The sequence below is a fragment of the Thalia democratica genome, chromosome 3 (assembly GCF_965202585.1).
Source record: "Thalia democratica chromosome 3, ktThaDemo2.hap1.1, whole genome shotgun sequence".
In the NCBI taxonomy this organism is placed as follows: Eukaryota; Metazoa; Chordata; class Thaliacea; order Salpida; family Salpidae; genus Thalia; species Thalia democratica.
Window position 1 is genome coordinate 5,244,505 of NC_139167.1, and position 21,039 is coordinate 5,265,543.

The following is a 21,039-nucleotide window of genomic DNA, read 5'->3' on the forward strand; positions in this document are numbered from 1 at the left end:
AAGTTATTGGGAATTTTAGAAAATCTTGGACTGCCTTAGCATAGTTTAGTTTTTTATAAAAACTCAGGCTAGTTTTCTTTCAAATTTTGAATGAGTTTGAGCTGATCCAGTTTCTAATATTTGGTAATTTTCTAGTGTATTTTGTTCAAGAACTAGATTTCAGATTTTTAATTGTAAATAACACCTAAATTTGTAAACCTTGTAGCTAGCTGTTCTACTTATTATTAGATTAAAGTTCTTTTTTTTCAGTTTTTAAAAACCTCATTCTGACTCAGGCTAGTTTATACTAGTGATCTAGCGGACTCACTATCCGGGTCCGGCCGGATATTGCCATTATTGTCTAATATCCGGATCCGGCCGGATTCTAATTTGAAAAAAAAGTCAGGATCCGGTTCCGGCCGGATTCTAATTTGAAAAAAAAGTCCGGATCCGGTTCCGGCCGGATTCTAATTTGAAAAAAAGTCCAGGTCCGGTTCCGGCCGGATTCTAACTTGAAAAAAAAGTCCGGATCCGGGTCCGGTTGGACCTGAAATTGTGGGTCCGGTACATCACTAATTAAAATATAAAATTGAGTAAGCTATAATTTGGACAAATAGATATTCATTACCTACCATATAAACTAATACCCTACACTACTTAGTTGAATAGGTGTTTATATTTTTTACTATAAAGTTAAAGGGATTCAGGGTTAAATAACTTTTTTAGTCTTATTTTTTACATGTATGAAGTTTAGAGTTGCTTCTTACTGTTTTTTTAAATACAAAGTAATTTTTGAGATATAAGCCATTTAAGTGTTACAGTTTCATAAGTTCCTTATAGAAGGCACAGACTAGAAAGCCAAAAAGGCTAATCAAACAAAAATTTTGTTTTTTCTTAGTATTTTTGCAATTATTTTTTCATTTGTATCTTTATAAAACTTATTGTAGTAACAAAATGAAGTTTTAAAATTTTACCTAAATATATGACTTTTTTTATAAACTAATCAAACAAAACATTTTTTTAAGTAAAAAAACTCTGACAGATTTTATCAACTATTTCAAGGAACACTTCTTAAAAACTTGAGGTAAATAGTATAGAATTTATACTATAGATTATCAAAAAATATATAATACAATTACGAAAATGACTGTATTTAGAAAGTTAAATAAATTTTTGTTTTGTATAAAAACTTCCCTAAAGTTCATACTAAACACTTTGTTTATGGGGCAATAATAAATTTTGTACAAAAAAATATTTGACTCCCTTGAAAAAGAAAATTATTGGTACGTTTATGCTGAGGCTAAAATTTTCATTAATATAAGAATAATTATTTAGATTTGGGGTCGGAAGGTCAAAAAAGGAACAGTTTTAATTAACTTTTTGTAGAAAAAGAATTATATAATATATTATTTTTTAAAATAACACTAAAATTTAAGATTTATTTGAAAAGGAAACAAGTAAAATTAGTTGAAATAAAATTTTGAAAGCCATGGGCCATAGTTAGTTTTTCCCTGAGTTAGACCATTAGTAAAATTTTTATATATAACTTTTACACTTTTTTTTTTTGCTTGTTTATTTATTATATGATATAATCTGTAAAAGCAAAAACAAATCAAAAATATTTTTTTCAATAAAATTTAACTTTTATAAGCATCTTACTTGGAATAAAATTAAATAATTTAAAGCACTTTTTTTTATTTTGAAAGTTATTCAAGCTTAAATTTTCATTGTTTTTTTTTAATGGATTAAATAACACAAATAAATTTAGGGCATAGGGAGGTGTCTATCTTTTTTAAAATTTATTATTTTTATGTTGAGTTTTAATTAAACTACTAGTTGCTTTTTACATATTTTTTTTAACTCAAAATAACTTTTGAAATATAGCAGGTCAAAGTCAAAATAAGCAGGTCAAAGACTACAATAGGTTCCTTAAAGGAGGCGCAAACTGAAATAGCTCATAACTAGAAACCATTAAAAATTTATCTCATCCTACGTTTTATAAGATAACTACCTTAACTTTCAGTAAATTTACCTTGCAATATTTAAAAAATTTTGTCTGAACAAAATTTAAAAATATATATAAAAAATTAATAACAAATTTTTTTTTTTTCTTTCGAACAGAATTTTTAAAGTATTTCAATAAACATTTCCTGAAAGTTTGAGGTATCTGTCTCAAAAAATGTAGGAGAAGATATATTTTTTGTGAAGTACTCAGTAGTCTTTTTTTTTGCAGTTTTAGTTTGTGCCTCCCATAAGGAACCTATTTTTGCCTCCAACCTTGACCTGCTACATCTCAAAAATAAATTCGATTTTTTCAAATTCGTAAAAAGCATCTTGTAGCTTAGTAAAAACTCAATAAAATAAGACTAAATTGTGAGAAAAGTAATTTGCCTTAAAGGCATAGGGGAGTTGCCCAACTTTTTTTTTACAAAAACTAACACTAGCTCTTATTTAAACATTTAAGAGTATATACTATAAGATACTATTTATAGAAAAATACAATATTAATTGACTTAGAGATATAACCTGTTTTGTAAAAAAAATTTAAAAAACTGTATGGAATCAGAGGTTTAAAAGGCAATTTTTCTTGAAACTTTGAAAATTCACTAGAAATCTATCTACTCCTTCATTTCTAAACCATTTTCATTCATTTTTTTTTAGGAAATGTTCTCTTTGATAGAACAACTTGTAGGAAGCAGGTTTAAAAAAAAACAAATGGAAAGTTTTGGACTAAACTAAAATTAAAACAATATTAATTTTGCTAATTTTTTGTAAATAGAATTAAAACAAAAACTAAAAAATATGTTTTCTTCAAGCTGTTATAAATTTATTTAAGATTACTCTGAAAATGTTTTAAAACAATTTCTAAAAAAATGAAGAAGATATACTTTTAGTAAAATAGTCTCTCTTGCCTTTTTAGTTTGCACCTTCCATAAAAAAACTTATTGCTCTAACTTTGATTGCTTATATCTTAACAGTTACTTAGAATTTCAACAAGCGGTAAACAGTAACTGTTAGCTTTATAAATTATATAAAAAAAAATTGTAAAACTAATGTTATTTTGAAAAAAAGTCTTTTACCCCTTTATGCCTCAAACAGACTTTTATAAAAGGTTATAAGGGCTTACTTGTTTTTTATATCAACATAATAATTCAACTTAAAGACACAATGACTTATATAGCAAAATATAGAAATAAACTTTGGCACACATACAACGATTAAAAATAAGTTTAACAAAACTACTACATTGTACAACTGACTAAAGCATGCAAGAGTTAAACTTAAGACCTGATAAAAATAGGGTTACCTAAGGTTTTTGAAAAATTTCTTTAAGCATTTCTGAATTTCTTTGAGATTTTGAAAAGTAGAAATTTTTGGGTCTATTTATATTATCAAGTTCAGTTCAAGGCGAAAAACTGTCTTTTAATTAATAATAACAGCATTAAGTAGATACAATAAAGCTACTTTAAATGCGTTTTATAATAAATTAATTAATGAAAAAAAATCAGTATTTTCTTTATTCTAAAAGTAAAATCTATATAAAATTTTAGGTTTTTAGACCTTAATTATCAAATTCTAGATTTTTCAAGGATTCCAGATTTTTTGGCAACCCTTTAAAAATTACAAAAGATTACTTAAAACTTTATGCTTAAAATCAATCATGGCACACAATCTGTAACAAAAAACAAAAAATAATTACAAACCAAGTATCACACTAATAAAAACAGCATTCACAAACAAATCATTTTCTAGTGAACTTTATTGCTTACAAGCTCTAGTTAGTTTATCAATGTTTTTTTATGTTGGTACTTAATTTTTAAATCTAGTAAATTTGGTTTTAAAAAAATTAGTATACTAATTCATTTACAACTTAATACTTAAAAGTTCTATTCATAGCAAAATATTTTCAAGCATATACTTAAAATTATTTTTTAACAACTTTTTTATATTTTTTTTTCTATAGTTTTTACCAAAAATAATTTGATAATTTAACAAACCCTCTTGTTTGAAAAACTTTTCAATGTTGGCTGGGTCAGTGTAGGTGACAAAGTTAAACTTCCTGGAGATTTTGGGCATTTTGTCAGCTATAAGGATCTATTCATTGATGCTCAGACTGATGTTTTCTCTAGAAATTTCTTTAATTAGACAATGTAGAACTATATTAACTGTATACTTTAATAAACTTTTTTTTCTAGTATAGTTTACAAAATGTTTTAAATTGAGTAAAGTGTATATATTTTTTGTAATTGTTTTGAATTTTTTTCAAGTCTTTAATACATTAGCTTTATTTAAATTAAGTTCATTAACTCAATTCAAATACTTAAAATCCACTTTTTTATTGCGCTTTTGAATATTTTTAAACATGTATAATGTTTTTGTAATTATCTTAAAACATCTTAAACCTATTCATTTAGTTATGCATAAAAAGTCTTGTCTACTTTATATTAGTAACTTCTTAGCTGTACTGTATTTATTACAAATATTAATGCAAACTAAACATCAATCATCAAGCTTTTAAAAAATTAAAATTATTATACTTTAAGTTTAGTTGTAAACAGTAGTAGTTGATAAGTGTAAACTGAAAAATTTCCTACTAGAAGCAAGGAAGTATCTGGCATTATATTTTATACAAAGTTTTTACTTGAAAAAGTTAATTTTATAGTAATAAATATTTAAAAATTGTTTTTTGAGGATGTTTTCCAGACTTTTTAAACTAAAAACTGATCTAAAACTGTAATTTTTTTTAAGCAGCTTATAAAAATGTTCTAAAGTTTTGTACCTAAACAAAACTTTTTAAGTTATAATTTTTTTTTATTATATTAAACATAATATACTTTTTTACCAAGCATTATCTCCAGCAATTATATTTATTTTGATTTAACAAGTGAAATAAACCACAGATATTTCTTTCTAGTAAAATATTCATTGTTTTGCATTTAAAATTTGTTTAAAATTTCAGGTTCTTTTATATCCGATGTTTTTCAGTTCTTTTAACCAAGTTTTAAAATCCTAGGTTTTTTTAGGTTTAATGACCAGTTTATAAACGCTTGTTGTTTCTGTATTTTAAGGGCATAGAAATGGTCTACCTTGATTTTTAAATGTTGATCTTATTAATAAAGTTTTATCTGAGCGATCAGACTATTTCAACGGCCTAAAAAAATTCAAAGTTATTTTTGAGATATAAGCGATCAAAGTGGTGACCACAATAGGTTACTTATGAAAGTCGCAAATCAAAAAGGCTAAAAAAGACAATTTCATTTACAATATATCTTCTCCTTCATTTTTTAACCAATCCTCTTCAAATTTTCACAAAAACTTCATTATTAAATTTTGAAAAGATTAAATGAAGAAATATTTTTAACTTTAAAAAATAAAACTTGTATTAAAAAAAACACTTTTTTTTTTTTTTTTTTTATGTAAAATTTTTATTTTTAATATTTTTCAAATTCCAACATTCAAAGTCTTTTAAAGTATAAAAGGAATGTTTCCTGAAACTTTGAGTTCTATAGCTCACAAAATGAAGGACAACATAGATTTCTAGTAATTTTCTATATAGCCGAGAAAATTGACTTCAAATAATTTGCGGTCCATAGGTTTGTATCAGAAACTGTTTACAAAAATAACAATACCTCAAAAGTAAAATAAGTTTTTTAATTAAATAAAAACTAGATTTTGGTTTGTACTTAAAGCTTTCATATAAGAGCCAATGTTATTTTTAATAAAAAAAATGTTGGACCCTTCCCTATGCCCTTAAAAAGTAATAATATTATATGTATGAACAAATACAAAAACTAAACCTTGATTTGATATTTAGTGCATATACTTTAAAAAATATAGTTTTATAACTTTAGATACTCAAAATATTTTGAAGAAAACGTTTATGTGACACGTTCACTAACTTTTTCAGTCACTTTCCTTACATTAATTTTTTGAATGCTTTAGCAATGGGCCAGATTTGACTTTGAAAGGAATTTTAGATATTAAAAAAAAAACTATGTATGTATGTATATATGTATCCAGTTAAAACTCTTGTTTTACATTTCTTAACTTGCCTATATTTAAAACTGTTATTTAACAGTTTATGGTAGAAGATTTGAAAGAAGAACGTCTATATAGTTTTATTGTTTTGTTTTACATGAACTAGGGGGACGTATAGTTACGTTACTAATTGTATTGTTACCTTTACATGTTATGGTTTAGCATTTTAAAATAAACTTAATCAAACTAGAGTAAAAAGTAATCATTCAATTACAATGAATAAAGTAATTATGTTTTTATATATGTATAATTTATTAAGAAAAAGTATTAAAAAAAAACAGAACATACGTTTCAATATTCAGCTAATACAGTTTGATATGATAGCAATTACTATATGTAACCTCATATCAGAAGACTATCTTTTGACTAGGACTGGTGGGGTTGTTTAGATGAGGGAGAAGGAAACAAGCAAGGCTACCTTAGTTTGCTGAGTAAAAGATCTAGAAAAATACTCTAAAAAAGACCTTATTATTAACTTACATGTCTTTATAATAAATACACAATATATATATATATTTAGATGAGTGCGTATAACTTAAAGTTAGATAGTTTAGTAAATACTGATTTTGTATGCAGTGTATGTCAAAAAGACTTTGAACCTCCAAAAACTGATTGTATTAGTTGTAATAATTGTGAGAGAAGGTTCTATTTAAATTTTTGTGGAATATCTAAACATGAAATTAATTTTCATGTTTATAATGAATATCCTTTTTATTGTATAGACTGTGTAAATAACTAAAGACTAATATATGTTGGGAGTGAAAATTATGAAGATGTTAATAAATATTGGGATGAGTTCGAGAGTATTTTTAATGAGGCAGTATTTGAACATGCTCCAGTCAAAATTTAAAGTAAAAAAGAACAAAAATTAAAGCTAAACCGTGGATAACAAAAGGTATATTTATCTTGATTGACTTCAAAAAAATTAATGTTTAAATTTGCCATGGAAGATAAAACTAAAAGAAATTGTTTTTTTTTTGTATGATATATATTAAACAGAGTAATAGAATGTTCCAAAAGACTTAATTATAAAAAAGATTTAAAAAAAATTAATAAAAAAACTATAGAGACTGTGAATAATGTTTTGACTAAATCAGGGGTCGGCAGGTCAAAAAGGAACATCTTTTTATGTGCTTTAAAAAACACATTTAAAGACATTTTTTTGAACAAAAAAAAATTAGACAATAGAATATCCTTTAAATATAACACTAAAATTTTATTTTTGTGTTTTCGAAAATATTGGTATATTAAACTAGTTGAATAAAAATTTTAATGTGGCCCCGGGCCGCAGTTTGCCAACCCCTGGACTAAATCTACCTGTAGTTGTAAAATTAAAGGTGTTTGATGAGTGTGGTAAAATTGTGAATGACCCAAAATGTGAAGGCAATCTAATGAATAAAATTTTTGTAAATATTGCTGACAATTTTCTAAAAGAGAGAAATTATGTTGCTGATGTAAAGAATGATGAGTATTTATCTGACTTAGTAAAAATTATTTTGTCTTCAATGAAATTTCTTATATTGAAATTCAGAATTATATCAAAACTATGAATCTAAATAAAAGTGTGCGTTCTGATGTCCCTAGTATTCCTTTTGTGAAACTCAGTGCAAAAATAATTTCTCTTTATCTTTTTTAATTGTATAATAAGTGTGTCAAGTATGATATGTTTCCTTAGTAACTTAAAATTTTCTGAAGTAATTCCAATTTATAAATTTTGTAAAAAATTACATAAATAACTACCAATCTATTTCTCATTAATTCCCATTTTCAAAAATGTTTGAGTTTTTAATGTGAGAGATTAAAAAAGATATTTTTGTTGAATGAAGTACTACATGAGAAACAATATGGGTTTAAAGAAAATAGAACAACTAATCTAACTGTGAATCAGATTGTTGAAGAGCTAATTGAGGCTAGTTAGAAACAATTGATAAATTGCTCTGTATTTTTGGATTTAGCTAAAGCATTTAATAAGGTTAATCATAAAATTTTAATATTAAAACTTAAAAGTTATAATATAATAGGTTCAATGTTAAGTTTATTAGAAGACTATTAAAAACATAGAAGCCAATCAATTAATATAAATAAAGTTGTGTCTAAGCGTAAAATTGTGAATGTTGGAATACTGAAAGGTTCTTGTTTGGGTCCTTTGTGGTTTTTTATGATGATATTTTTTCCTCTACTGAGATAAATATGAGGTTGTTTGATGCCTGCTTTAGATACCAAAACAGTGGACCTGAGAATTTAACTGAAATTATTAAGGAATCGGTTAAAGTTGATAAATGGTTATGTGCTAATAAACTTTTTATTAATTTTACATAAACAAATTTTTTGCTTTTCAATAAAACTTTTAAAAATTGCGAATTTAGTGTTAAGATTAATGGTTTTCTTATTGGGCAGAGTGATAGTATAAAATACTTCGGTGTAATTTTTGGATGATAAGCTGAATTGGAAGAAACATTTAAGTTCTCTGAAATCAAAATTTTCTAGGAGTTGTTATGTTATGTCAAAATTGAGGCTACGTTTGGACAAAATTACACTTAAAATGGTATATTAAAGTTTATTTTATTGACACATCAAATATTGTTTATCTGTTGCAGACTGTTACTTAAAACCAACTATTTGCATGCAAAAAAAGAGTATTCAGGTATGTTTGCTGTGTGCCTGCCTTGACCACAAAAAACCTTCTGTTTAAAAAAAATTGGTGTGCTAAAATTATTTGATGTGTATAAATTGCAAGTCTGTAAGTTATTGCACAATACTATACAGGGTTTGATGTAGAGCAAATACAAACACAAAGTTTTCAAATAAAATGAATTAAATAACTGGAAGACCTAGAACAAGATTTGGCCTGAACTGCTTTATGTATTTGGATTCCAAGTATTGGTCTAGTGTCCCTAAATATTTTAAACACTTAAAAAATGTTGTTTTAAATTTCATTATAAAAATTTTTGTCAAATAACTACAAGGAGTAGATCTAGAGTACTTCTGCTTGTATGTGTTGTTTTGTTTTGAAATTTGATTCATGTTATATGGGCATTAGATTGTGATGGGTCTTTTATTTTTATGGATGCCTTTGTAATGAAAAAGTAATTGTTATAAATCATTGAAACCAGTTATACTTAATGTTAATTTATTTTAACTGTTATCTTTTTGTTAGATTTAAGATAGTTCATTTTGTTATAATTTATTATATTTTTTATATATATATTTTTTTTTTTTAGGTAGAAAATTATATATAAGAAATTACAGGTAAAAGTATAAAATTAATACAATTTTTTATTTTTTTAGTTTTTATGTCAAGTTAATGTTAATAAATTCTTATTATACTTAATATTTTTATTTATTTTATAGCAAAATCTTTTCATAAAAACAGTATATTTAAACATTTATCAAAAATTTTTAAGAATTTATTTTGAATTTTTAGATTGTATTGTGTAGTAGTAAAACTTCCCCAAGGTACAACTCTGCTTTGTAAAATTTATTTTAGCTCATAGACTTAGAAGCCTTCTATCATTTGGCTAAAATGTTGTAGACAAAATTAAATTATTTTAAGTATTATTTCTATATAGCAGAAAAGCTTTGAATAATCGCAAATTTCTTAAATATAGAGTGACGTAATTAGCATTCTTAACCGTTAGACAAGCATAATCTAAAACTTTGGCAACTCAGATTAGACGTTTAATTTGTTTTTTTAATTTCCAAAAATTAACCAAGTAAAGCTTTATTAAAAGCTAAAGCCTTAATTTTAAAGATTTTTTCATTTGTAAAACTCAAAAAATAGACTAATTTAACCTAAACTAGTTTCAATTGCGAAGTATTTTTTTGTGGTTCTTGTCTTGACGAGACGATGAATAGAACTATATTAAAACCGTGTACAACTCGACTCGATACCTGAAAGGCTTTTTTGTACAATAAGTCGTAAAACCAAATATTCTGAGCAAATTGTTTTTTGTCGTTTAATTAACAATGTAATTATAGTTAGTAAACTTTTTTTTCTGTTTTAACACTGCAAAGTCATTATTTTACGATTTGCTACAAAAAAAACTTTTATAAGTTTTTTTCTTGAATTAATGGAAGTTAGCAAGCAGTAAAACAAAACATGTTTTTTATCATAAATACTATTTTTTAATTTTTTATTTTGATATAAATTTAAATAAAAGTTTTCATTTCATAAACCAGATTGAGTGAAAAATTAATAGTTTGTTTTCTTTTAACGATATCAAAAATAGGAAACTATAATGAACTACTATAACGATATCATAAAAAAGACTTCGGAAAAGCATGTTTTGTGTAGAGATTCTAAATTTGAAGATTAAAATATTTTTAAAGTTAGTAAATTGTTCTTTAAAACTATAATGACTTTTACAGCAAACTTTACATAGAACTTTTACAAGTAAAATTAGAACACTTAAAAATTACATAAGATATTTTTTAAATACGTAAAAATAAAAGTAATCTTTTTGAAATTAAAAAAAAAGGTTTATTTAGTAAACCTCGATTTAAACTCTAAGAGCTAAGTTAATTACATTAATAAGTAATTAAATATAAAACAATAAACTTAGAAAATAAAAATTTGACATAGATGCTAAAAAGCTATGATGTCGAAAGTGAAGTAAAGGGTATTTAAATACAAAATAAGTTACATTTATATAAATAAATTACAATTAGGCTGAAAAACTCAGATTAAATTTAAAGCGCGTTACAATGATTTACTATTCCGATATTAAACAGTATACCTTAATATTAAAATTTTAAAGCAGACTAACTTGCTTTTAGAAAACAAATTTTAGCGCAATGGAATTACAAATGCATAAAATTTATTAAATTTAAGCTAATTCATTAAAAGATAGTTTTTAAATTATTATGTACTATAAGTTAGAAAAATAATGCAAAAATAAATCTGTTGATAGAATACACGAAGATAAGATTAAATATAATATCAAAAGGGTTTCAAAAATAAAAATAAATTAAGTATCTAAATAGGGTACATCTATTGCCCTGACCTGCAAATTTTGCAAAGTTTTTTTGTTCGTATTGGTAAATCACAGAAATAGACAGCACAGAAAATAATTATCTTCCTAGCTGTAAGCCTGTTAGAGCAGAACACATTTAAAAACTCTTCTCTATATCATGATTTAATAAGTTAAACAAGGGGTGGTCTTTTTTTTAAGTTAACTTTATTTTGTACAATTTTATTCAAGTTTCTTATTACAGTTGTTTAAAAATAAGCTAATTTCTATTAACAACCAAAGCTTGTTATTTCATTGGTTTATTGTAGTAGAAGCAAACTAAAAGAGCAAACTAAAAAAGACTACTTTATTTGAAACTTATCTTCTCTTAGAATTTATATAAAGTTTAATTTTTGTTAAGTAAAGAGTTGCAACTCCTTGTGTGCAGTGCAAGTGCATTTTATTTTGTTGAATGTCTAATTGAACAAAATGGCTCAAAACTGACTTATAAAAATGTCAAAGAGTTGAGGTAATAACGGTTTTTTGAAAAAGGACCTATGAAAATATACAAACAAAAATGGCTTCATTAAAAAACAAGTTAGTTTATTCCCAGTTAGTTAGTTCATGTAAACTGCAGTAAAGGGTTTAAACACACTTAGTATACTCAGGATAAGTCAAGATAATTAAAATTCTTTTAAATTTTAGGATAAATCAGATATTTTTTTTTTTTTTGTGTATTTGCATTAGATTTATATAAGTAATTGGTATTTTTGAGTTTAGTTTTAGTAAATGTGTTTTTTGGTATTTTTATAAAGATACATTGTTGAAATGTTAAACTGCCTTTTGTAGTAGAACAACCAATTTTTCAACAAACAGTTAAATAGTACAACTATTGATAAAACTAAGATACATACCATTAGTAAAATATTTAGGTTACACACCATTCATGAAAACAAAATAAACACCATTCCAAATGAGAACAAGCTACACACCATTTAAATATTCACCAAATGAGTTAATTTTTAGTTTTATTTTTTTTTACATGAGAAAGATTTAAAAAATTTTTTGAAAACATTTTGTTTCCTCATTACCGTCTACTTAAAAGGTTCCTATTTAATTAGCTTTAAGGTTTTTTTAATACTTTGTATGCTTTTATAATTTTTTTCTGCTGCAACTTTAAAGAACTAGTGAAGTAGCACTTTTGACAATAAAAAATAATTTTTCTCGTTATTCTCCCGGCAAAAAAAAATTATGGAACACTGCGGTCCAATTTAGTTGAACATCAAATAATATAAAATCAGTCAACCAGAAAGCTGCTTGATCTGGAACAGTTTTACATTTTTAAAATGTAGGATATATACCAGCCACAGTGTGATTGCAGTGATATTAGAATCAAAACCTTCCAGATGTAGTTCATGAACTAAACTTATTTCTTGTTTTATTGTTTTTTCTATAGTTATTTTTTAAATAGTGTTTATTAGTTATAATTTGTTATCTGATTGTGGTTCCAAGTAGTTATTTTAAATTCAATTATACAGTCTTTTAGTTTATTTCTATTAGGTTTTATTGTTTTGTAAAAGTTTTGTCCACATTTAAAGTATTTTCAAAGTTCTTTATTTGATAATGTTTGCATTTTTTTTAATACAACATATATTTTTTCATGTTATGTCTACTTAAGTTATCATATAGTATTATATATCATTCAGTAAGGTTAATGTTGTAACTTACTTTTTGTTGTTTATAGCAGGGGCGTGTATAGACTTTTTTCAAAGGAAATTCACAAAATTTAGGTATGCACTGCAAGTTTAGTTGGCGCCGAAAAACTCTAAGTTAAAATTGCTTTTTTCTGCTTAAAAATAAAAAAAAAAACATATGAAAGTAATAGAAAATTAGTAAATTTTTATATTTATTATACTGTATTAAGTTTAGATAAATTAAAACTGAAAAAACCAAAAAAAGTTATGAACTTACAAATTTTGAATTAAATGTTAGTATAGATGGAGTTCTTACAAACTTTTCTTTTAAACTTTTAACTCTATACATTTATACATCTTTTTATAATAAAAGTAATTTCTTCAAGTAATTTAAAGTATAAAAATTAAAACTTCACTAAAAAAAATATTTAGACTTAAACAACTAAATTAAAATATCCTTAAACTATAATTAAATGTTTGCCTGATGTTGCAGGGATTCTAATGATGGTTTTGAAATCTTTTGAGTTTAAAATTTCAAAAAATCAAGAATCAACTTTGTGGCCAACACATATACAAAAGTAAAACACATTAAATAAAAATTGAAATTTTACTAAAAAAAAATTTAAGAAAATTACAATTAAACTAAATTTTTAATTAATAAATTAAAAACATAGATTAAAATATCTTTAAATTATAATTAAATGTTTGCCTAATGGTGCAGGAATTCTAATTATGGTTTAAAAATCTCTTTGAGTTGAAAATTTCAAAAAATCAAGAAGCAACTTTGTGGCCAACAGATATACAAAAAAAATAACTTAAATAAAATTATTAAAATACCTTTAAATGATAAAAGAATAAATTGCTAGGTGGTGTAGTTGTCTACAGATGATTTAGAAAAATTTTCAAGGTTTAAAAGCTTCACACAACATTAACATTTACAATACACTAAGTAAAATAAAATTTTAGTATTGATATTGGACATTTTTTAAGTAAAATTGTACTTACAAGTTGAAAAATAATACTCAATCAAAAGTTATTTACATGAAGTAGCAATTTATAATAGGAACTATGAGCATCTTAGTAAAAAAATTTACAGTAGAAAATAGTATTTTAAATCTTTTACCTACTATCACGTCACAATTAAAACTTTATTTTAAATCTATTTCAGCTAGGCAAAAACGAGCATTTTTCGTTACGGAAACTTATAATCTTTCAGTGTTATTAATTCAACATTCATTATACAAAGTTTATCAAGTAAACAAAAGAAAGTCAATAATCAAAGTTTGTAGTGAAATTCTAAGAATTTTTTTTTTTCATTTTTCTTATTTTTTTTCAGGGGGTTCACAGGAAGCAGAAAACCAGTCAAAACACGCCCCTGGTTTATAGTGTGATTAGTAAATATATTGCAACCATAAAATTTAATACTTAAGTAACCTTCATTTATGGTTTAAAACCTTTTCAAAAATATTGATATAGATATACGTCTTCAAAAGTGTTCTGCTCTAGAAGGCTTATAGCTAGGAAACTAATTTTTTGTGTTCTCTTTTAATGTGATTTGCCACATACAATAAAAAGTAAAACAACTATAAAAATTTTATTTTTGAGGGCTAACAGATGCACCCTAATGCACATTGTAGAAAGAACTATAAAAACTTTAAAATCATAAAATTATTTAAATAATTTAAAAAAATAAACCCTGAAATTGCTTCAAAATAGTTACTTATATTACAAATATTCTTTTAACTGTTTCATAATCAAACATCAGTCTCGCTTTACACTTTTCAGATTAAAGTGGTTACATGAAATTCGGACAACTCAAATTCCAGCAATTAAAATTCTTAAAAAATATTTAATATACCTCACACACTAATATAAAATAATAAAAAATAGTTTAAGATCTTATTAAAATCTACAAGCCACTTTTAATTTTTTGCAAAACCTTAAATGTTTGTTAATAAGTTTTAAAATTACTAAAAATAAAAATGGATCTTATTATTTTATTACAAAAAGAAAAAAAAAGCTTTTAGATACTAATAGGAACTAGATATGTATTTTTATGTTTGATAAATATACATTAATTTTTTAGTTGTGACCATTTAAATTTTTCTAACAATTTCAATTGTCCGAATTTGAATAGTCGTGCACACGATTAAAGTAGACTGATTTTGTATTTTGTCACATTTTTTAATGTATTATGCCGATGGTAGGAACCTTTTATACTCAGCGGCATAGTTTCACCTGATAATAAAAAACGGAGCGAACTTGTAATAGATATCTCTATCTTGCTTAAATTTCTAAAACTGAACTAAAAATTACCATTCAACTGTAAAACTGCAATGAATTAATTTAAACACTATGAAATATATAAGCAATATTGAATTTAAGTTTTATAATTTACTCATTATTCTTAATTTAATAGAAAACATCTTTTCAAACTTGATCGAGTAAACCAAGCTGTTTTTTTAATTTCAAATCAAGTTATTCATCCATGTTTTATCAAACTTATTTTTAGTCTTAAAGTAGTTACAATGAAAAATAACATGTCTAAACAAAACCAAGACGTACCAGCAAAAAGATGCAAACTCAATCACTTTGAAAAAACATTTGTGGAAACAACTGGAAATTTACTCGACTGTGGTAAAGCTATTAGAAGGACTGAAAACAAAACTTTTGTGAAATTGTGCAAGAGTAGTGCTGAGAAAGTTTTGGCGAAGAAAAAAACGGAAAATTTAAACAACGTTTTCGAAGCAGGTTGCGCTATTTTAAAAACTTACTATTTTTATTTATTTAAAATTTTTATAAATATTTTCCATAAAAATATTATCGAGCTTACTGATAATTGTATTACTGATATGTACTGCTATAGTCAAAGTAAAATAAAGGGGTGGATTTTTTATGAGGTCTTTATATATGATTCTTCATTTATGTCTATAGTTACAGCAATTTTGCCAAAAAGTAATGCTCAAATATTTTGACTACGTCACAAAATAGTTATAAAATAGTTGAAAAAATGAAGGTAGGACTTTTTTATGGTTAGTTTTTTATCGAGTTGTACTTTTTATGGGTGTAATTGCAGCAACTTAGCAAGAAAGGCTCCAATAAATGTTCTGAAATTGTTTGCTTTAAATAACAGTGGCCAAGTCCATAGGAGTCCAAATGATTGCTTAAAAATACTTATAATTAACAATTTTTAATGTTGAAAATCATTGGCGACACATGTACAAAAAACAGTGATTTTTGTTACTATAAACATATCGATGTACTTATATAGAAGGGTTATAATTAAACTGATGGTCGGAGTACTTTATTGATCTATTGTTTGCTTAGCTTTAAACACCACAAAGTGTAGAATAACATTAAAAATAGATTTAATTAAAGTGTACACTTTGTCTTTTTACGTCAAATGGCCTTAAACCAAATAGAAAAACTTCAGTTAAAATAAGTTATTTGATTTTCTGTACAAAAATGTTTCTCTTAAATATGAATTCAAAAGCTACTAATATTATATAACTAAAAAATTAATAATAATATTAATAATAATCTATTTGGCTACCAAAGTTTTAAGAAAAAAAAATCTAAACTTTTGATATCTTTTAAAACATAAGTCTTATTTTCTTTTAAAGAAACACCTTATTATTAAACTTTATTTAATATGTATTATGATTTTTTCAAAATTACAACATTCCAATAAATATCAAGGTTTAATGGTCACCCTGTTAGCTTTATTCTAAATTAAAAATGGAATTGAAACTAACATCAATTTTTTATAAATAGTTGAAGTTTATTTTATGACTTGAAGCTACCAAAATTTATAACAAAAAAGTTAAAAAAATCAATAGCTTGTACTGTGTTTAAAATTAAATGTCTAACTTGAACAAAAAGGTGAATTTTTGTGAACTAAAAAGCAGATTAATCAAACACTATATATATTACTTTAATAACATAGGAAATGTTTAGTAATATTTTATTGGCTAAATTCAGGTTTATTTTTATTATTAATAAGAAAAAGCAAACAAAGTAAATTAACCTAGGGCTAAACAACAATTATGTTTTGTTTACAAAGTTTAGGCTTTAAAAATTACCCAAAGTAAAGTTAATGACGTCATCAAAGTAATGTGTACTGTTTTACAATATTGCTGCAATTGAAATTATTACCCAATATTAAAAGTACTCATAAAAACTATTACTAAAAAATAAGTCATGCTGAAAAGAAAAATAATTATCTTAAATAAAAAACCGGCTCCATTAAAAGTCCTTCTGCTAACTTCTGGAGCTTATTTTTGTAAACATTCAATAAAAAGCGTCTATGCCTGCAGGAAATGCACTTTGTTTAAGATCATTATTTGTAAACAAATGTAATTACATGCAGATAAAAAAACATACAAACTTTCTTCCGTGGTTTATTAGCCTTTAATAATATGTAATAACAATTATAAAATTGGTCGAGCGAAAACTTTGTAATTTTATTTAAACTATAGATAATTATACAAACATTTTACTTTTTATCTACAATTACAGGAGAAAATAAATTAAATTTCTAATAAATTTGGGTTTGAAAACTATATTTAAAAACATTACCTACTATGATACCATATACGTTTTCGGTTTTATGATTATTTTTAGTAAATATGATTTTCTAATTTAAAACACATTTAATAAATTAATAAAGTTATTGAAGGGATGTGTTTAGGTAAGCAAAAACGAGGAAAAATGATTAATTTAAGTTCAAACTAAACTTAAAGAGTTTACTCGCGTAGTGTTTAAAAACAAAAATCCCGTAAGCTTTTAAACTTTATTTTGAAATTAAGCTGAAGTTAATACCTGCTCTTGTTTAAAAGTTCAATTTAAACCATTAAATAATTAAATTACATTTATTTGATTTGCACCCATTGTGTGTAGCACAATGGCACTAAATGTACACATAAATACGTTTTACCCTTACGTAAAAAGTTTACAAAGTACAAAATTAAGTAACTAAATACAATTTTCAATTGTAAAACTGTTTATAACGAAATTTATATTATTATCAAACGGTCTTCAAACACTTTTGCCACTAAAAAGTTATAAGAGCCAAACTATTTTGTTAGTTTAGTAAGCAAAGTTAAACTATTTACTCGGGAAATAGTAATAGTTGACAGCGATGATAAAAATATTTATTTCGATGACTTTTCTAATTATTTATGTGTTGAAAAAACATAACAGTGTTAATGATAGCTTTAAAACTAGTAGTATCAAAAGACGAAATAATGCTTGTAAGGGTCAAAAATATAATTCAAGTATTTATACAGACATTAAGCTAGAAATGTATGTTAGATTGTTTATAACTTTTTATACTTAAATCTTTTTTTTACTATTTTAATTCACTTGAGAGGTGGGAAGTTTATGTCACCAAAACCGGGTCGTAAATAAAATATCTAATTTGCACGCCTCTATTTAAAGTCTCAGTCTACCGAAACTTGTGGTCTGATGATCGAATTGGCATGATCAACCCTTTTGTTAAATTTGAGCTTGTATCACGGCAAACGAAAGTCCGGACTTGTTCTGCAGACTTTCGCCGATTTTGTTGATTGTACTAAAACGAGCGTACCAGATGTCTTGCCTAGTGGACAATGTTTTAAATGTTGCACGGCAAAGACAATGCTGACGTCACTAATCATTGCCAGCAAATGGTTGCTTCATGCGAAAGCATGATAAACCGTTTGTAGATTGACGACTACAAGTTTTTCGGTTGTGACTGACTGATGAGTCCTAATAAGGACGAAACCGGTCTCAGTCTACCGAAACTTGTGGTCTGATGATCGAATTGGCATGATCAACCCTTTTGTTAAATTTGAGCTTGTATCACGGCAAACGAAAGTCCGGACTTGTTCTGCAGACTTTCGCCGATTTTGTTGATGCCTCTATTTAAATAGTTATAATTAAGTGAAAATATTGAATATCTTACAACTATTTAAAAGTTTCTTTTAAACAAAATGCGAGTTACTTCTTAAAGTTTACTTAAAAAAAAAGTATAATGTTCTTACTCTAGTTTGCCTAACACATCTCTTTAATACCTTATTGTTTAAATAACTTATTATTAAAATATGCCTTTAATTTAAAAACCATATGTACAAAATATGTTCAGAATATAGAAGCAGTCTTATAGTATCAATATATAGACCACGGTTTCCGAAACCTTTTAAATTTGCCTCCTTTGAAAAAAATTATTTTTTGCTCTTCATCGACAACTCAAGAGTATTTAATGTAAGTTTCAAATTTTGGCTTTAAAGTCTCCTGTAGCTCCTTTACTAGTCACGACATCTCTTTGGCTCAAAGAGGTTCATATGACCTACTTTGAGAAACCCTTGTGTAGACCTTAATATGTATTATATACAAATTTCAAAAATTTTATTTTCAAAACTATTTGTAGTTATCCGTTAAATTTATTCTTTCTGTAAATACAGCTTATAAATTAAAAGTTTATAAAAGTACACATAGTTTAAGCTAAATTACTCAATTAGAAATTTTATGATTGTTATAAAAGTTGTTAAAATTTAATCAAAAAATTAAAAATTTATGCATGTATATTTTTGTTTTTGTGCATGTATTTGTTTACAAATAAAGATCACAAACAAAGCGCATTTATTTTAGGCCGAGGTGCTTTTTCTTGTATGTTTACAAAAAAAAAGTTTCAAAAAATAGCGATAGGATTTTTAACGAAGTCAATTTTTGCAGCATTTTTTTATACATAATTTCAATTTTTTATTTCAGCCTGACTTATTTTTGTAATTTTTTTGTTTTGTTAAGCAGCCAAATAAATATTTATTCAGATAAACTCTTACCATGCTTAACAACGACTAAGTTTGGCTGAAAACTAAAGTGTACAACTGCAGCTTATTTAATTTCAAACATTTTCACAGGAACAACGGGATACGACCGGAGCAAAACGTTTCAGCGTTTCGAACCCGAACATTTCATTTTAGACGAAAGCGTGAAACGAGAAGTCGTCGACCGCATGAGCGACAAAATGAGCCTCGAAAACGTGGCGACTTACCACAAGGTGGCGAAAACGTTCGGCATGCCCTCATTTTCAAAAGCGACTTTGCGCTGCATGGAGCGCTTCTTCGTCGCAGCTGCCGGAAGCCAAAACTTCCTGCACCTCGATTTCGCGCTGTTGAGCGCAATTCTGTCCAGTACGAAGCTGAACGTCACGTCGGAGATGGAGGTGCTTCGCGTCGCCGACCGCTGGGTGAGCTTCGGAGGCGCGGAGAGGCGCAAGTATTCAACGCGCCTCCTCGCGGAAGTCCGTCTTCCTCTGCTTTCCAACCACGAACTGGATCAATTTTTAAACGAGTCTTTGGCGTTTCGGAGATGCGAAACTTGCTTCTCGCTGATCGACGACGTCTTGAAGGGAAAAACCCGAAACAAGGAGATCGAGCCGAGGCGCTGCGACGACTTGGACCTGGTAGTCGTCGGCGGCAGGAGCTTGCTCCACATGAGCCAGCCCGTGCAGCGAATCGACGGGAGAAACGGCTCGGTGACGAAATGCGCAGATTTGGAGTTTCCTCAATACCGGGAGTTCTGGGCTTCGGTGTGCGTAGACGGCTGCGTTTACGCTTTCGGCGGCAGTGAAGATGACGCGCAGAATGTCGCGGTGAAAAAGTTGCCGGTGGGCGGTCAAGAGTGGCAAGACATTGCCGACCTGGACCTGATTGCAACCTACTTCGGCTTGTGCGCCTTCATGGGCCACATCTACGTTGTTGGCGCGTGGGTGTTTGACGATTCTGAGGTGTGGTCAGAGGCTCGCTGCATCAGGTTCGACGCGAAAAGGCACGGTTGGGAGGATGTCGGCAGGCTGCGCGAGGCGAGGACGCAAATGGGAAGCGCGGTTTTCAGAGGCAAGGTTGTGGCGTGCGGCGGATTTCAGGATCGGGACGGCGCCGAAAACAGGAGGATTTTGTCGAGCGTGGAAGCGTACGACAGCGCAGCCGACGAGTGGGCTTTCATGCCGAGCATGATCGAGCAAAGAATAGACTGTCAGCTGGCGGCCATCGGAAACAAGTTGTTCGTGTTCGGCGGCGGGCCTGCGACCTGCGAGGTCTTCGACTACGTTTGCGACCGGTTCGTTTTTCTGAAAATGCCGCCCGTGGAAGTTAACCTCGCACGGTGTGCCGTTTCGGTTTGGGGAAGCAGAGTGGTTGTTTTCTTGGACGGCAGCGGGAAAAAGGCGGTTTACGACGCGGAAGCACGCGATTGGTCGGTTGAGAGTTGTGACGTAACAACTGAATACTCGAGGTACGGGGTCGTGGAAGTTCCTGCGCCGTTTGGCGGCAAGAAGACTCAGTAAAATATTTTCACAATAACTTCCCTCGCATGCCCGTAAGCAAGTCAAAGTCTGT

At 27.2% G+C, this 21,039-nt stretch overlaps 1 protein-coding gene across 1 annotated transcript; it reads left to right on the forward strand.

Moving 5' to 3' along the window:
• Positions 1-15,201: 15,201 nt before the first annotated feature.
• Positions 15,202-20,987, forward strand: LOC145831690 (kelch-like protein 35). Its single transcript, XM_082939003.1, has 2 exons — positions 15,202-15,412; positions 19,561-20,987. Exons 1-2 carry the CDS (start codon positions 15,202-15,204, stop codon positions 20,985-20,987), a joined length of 1,638 nt encoding a protein of 545 aa, XP_082795129.1.
• The last annotated feature ends 52 nt before the right edge of the window (positions 20,988-21,039 follow it).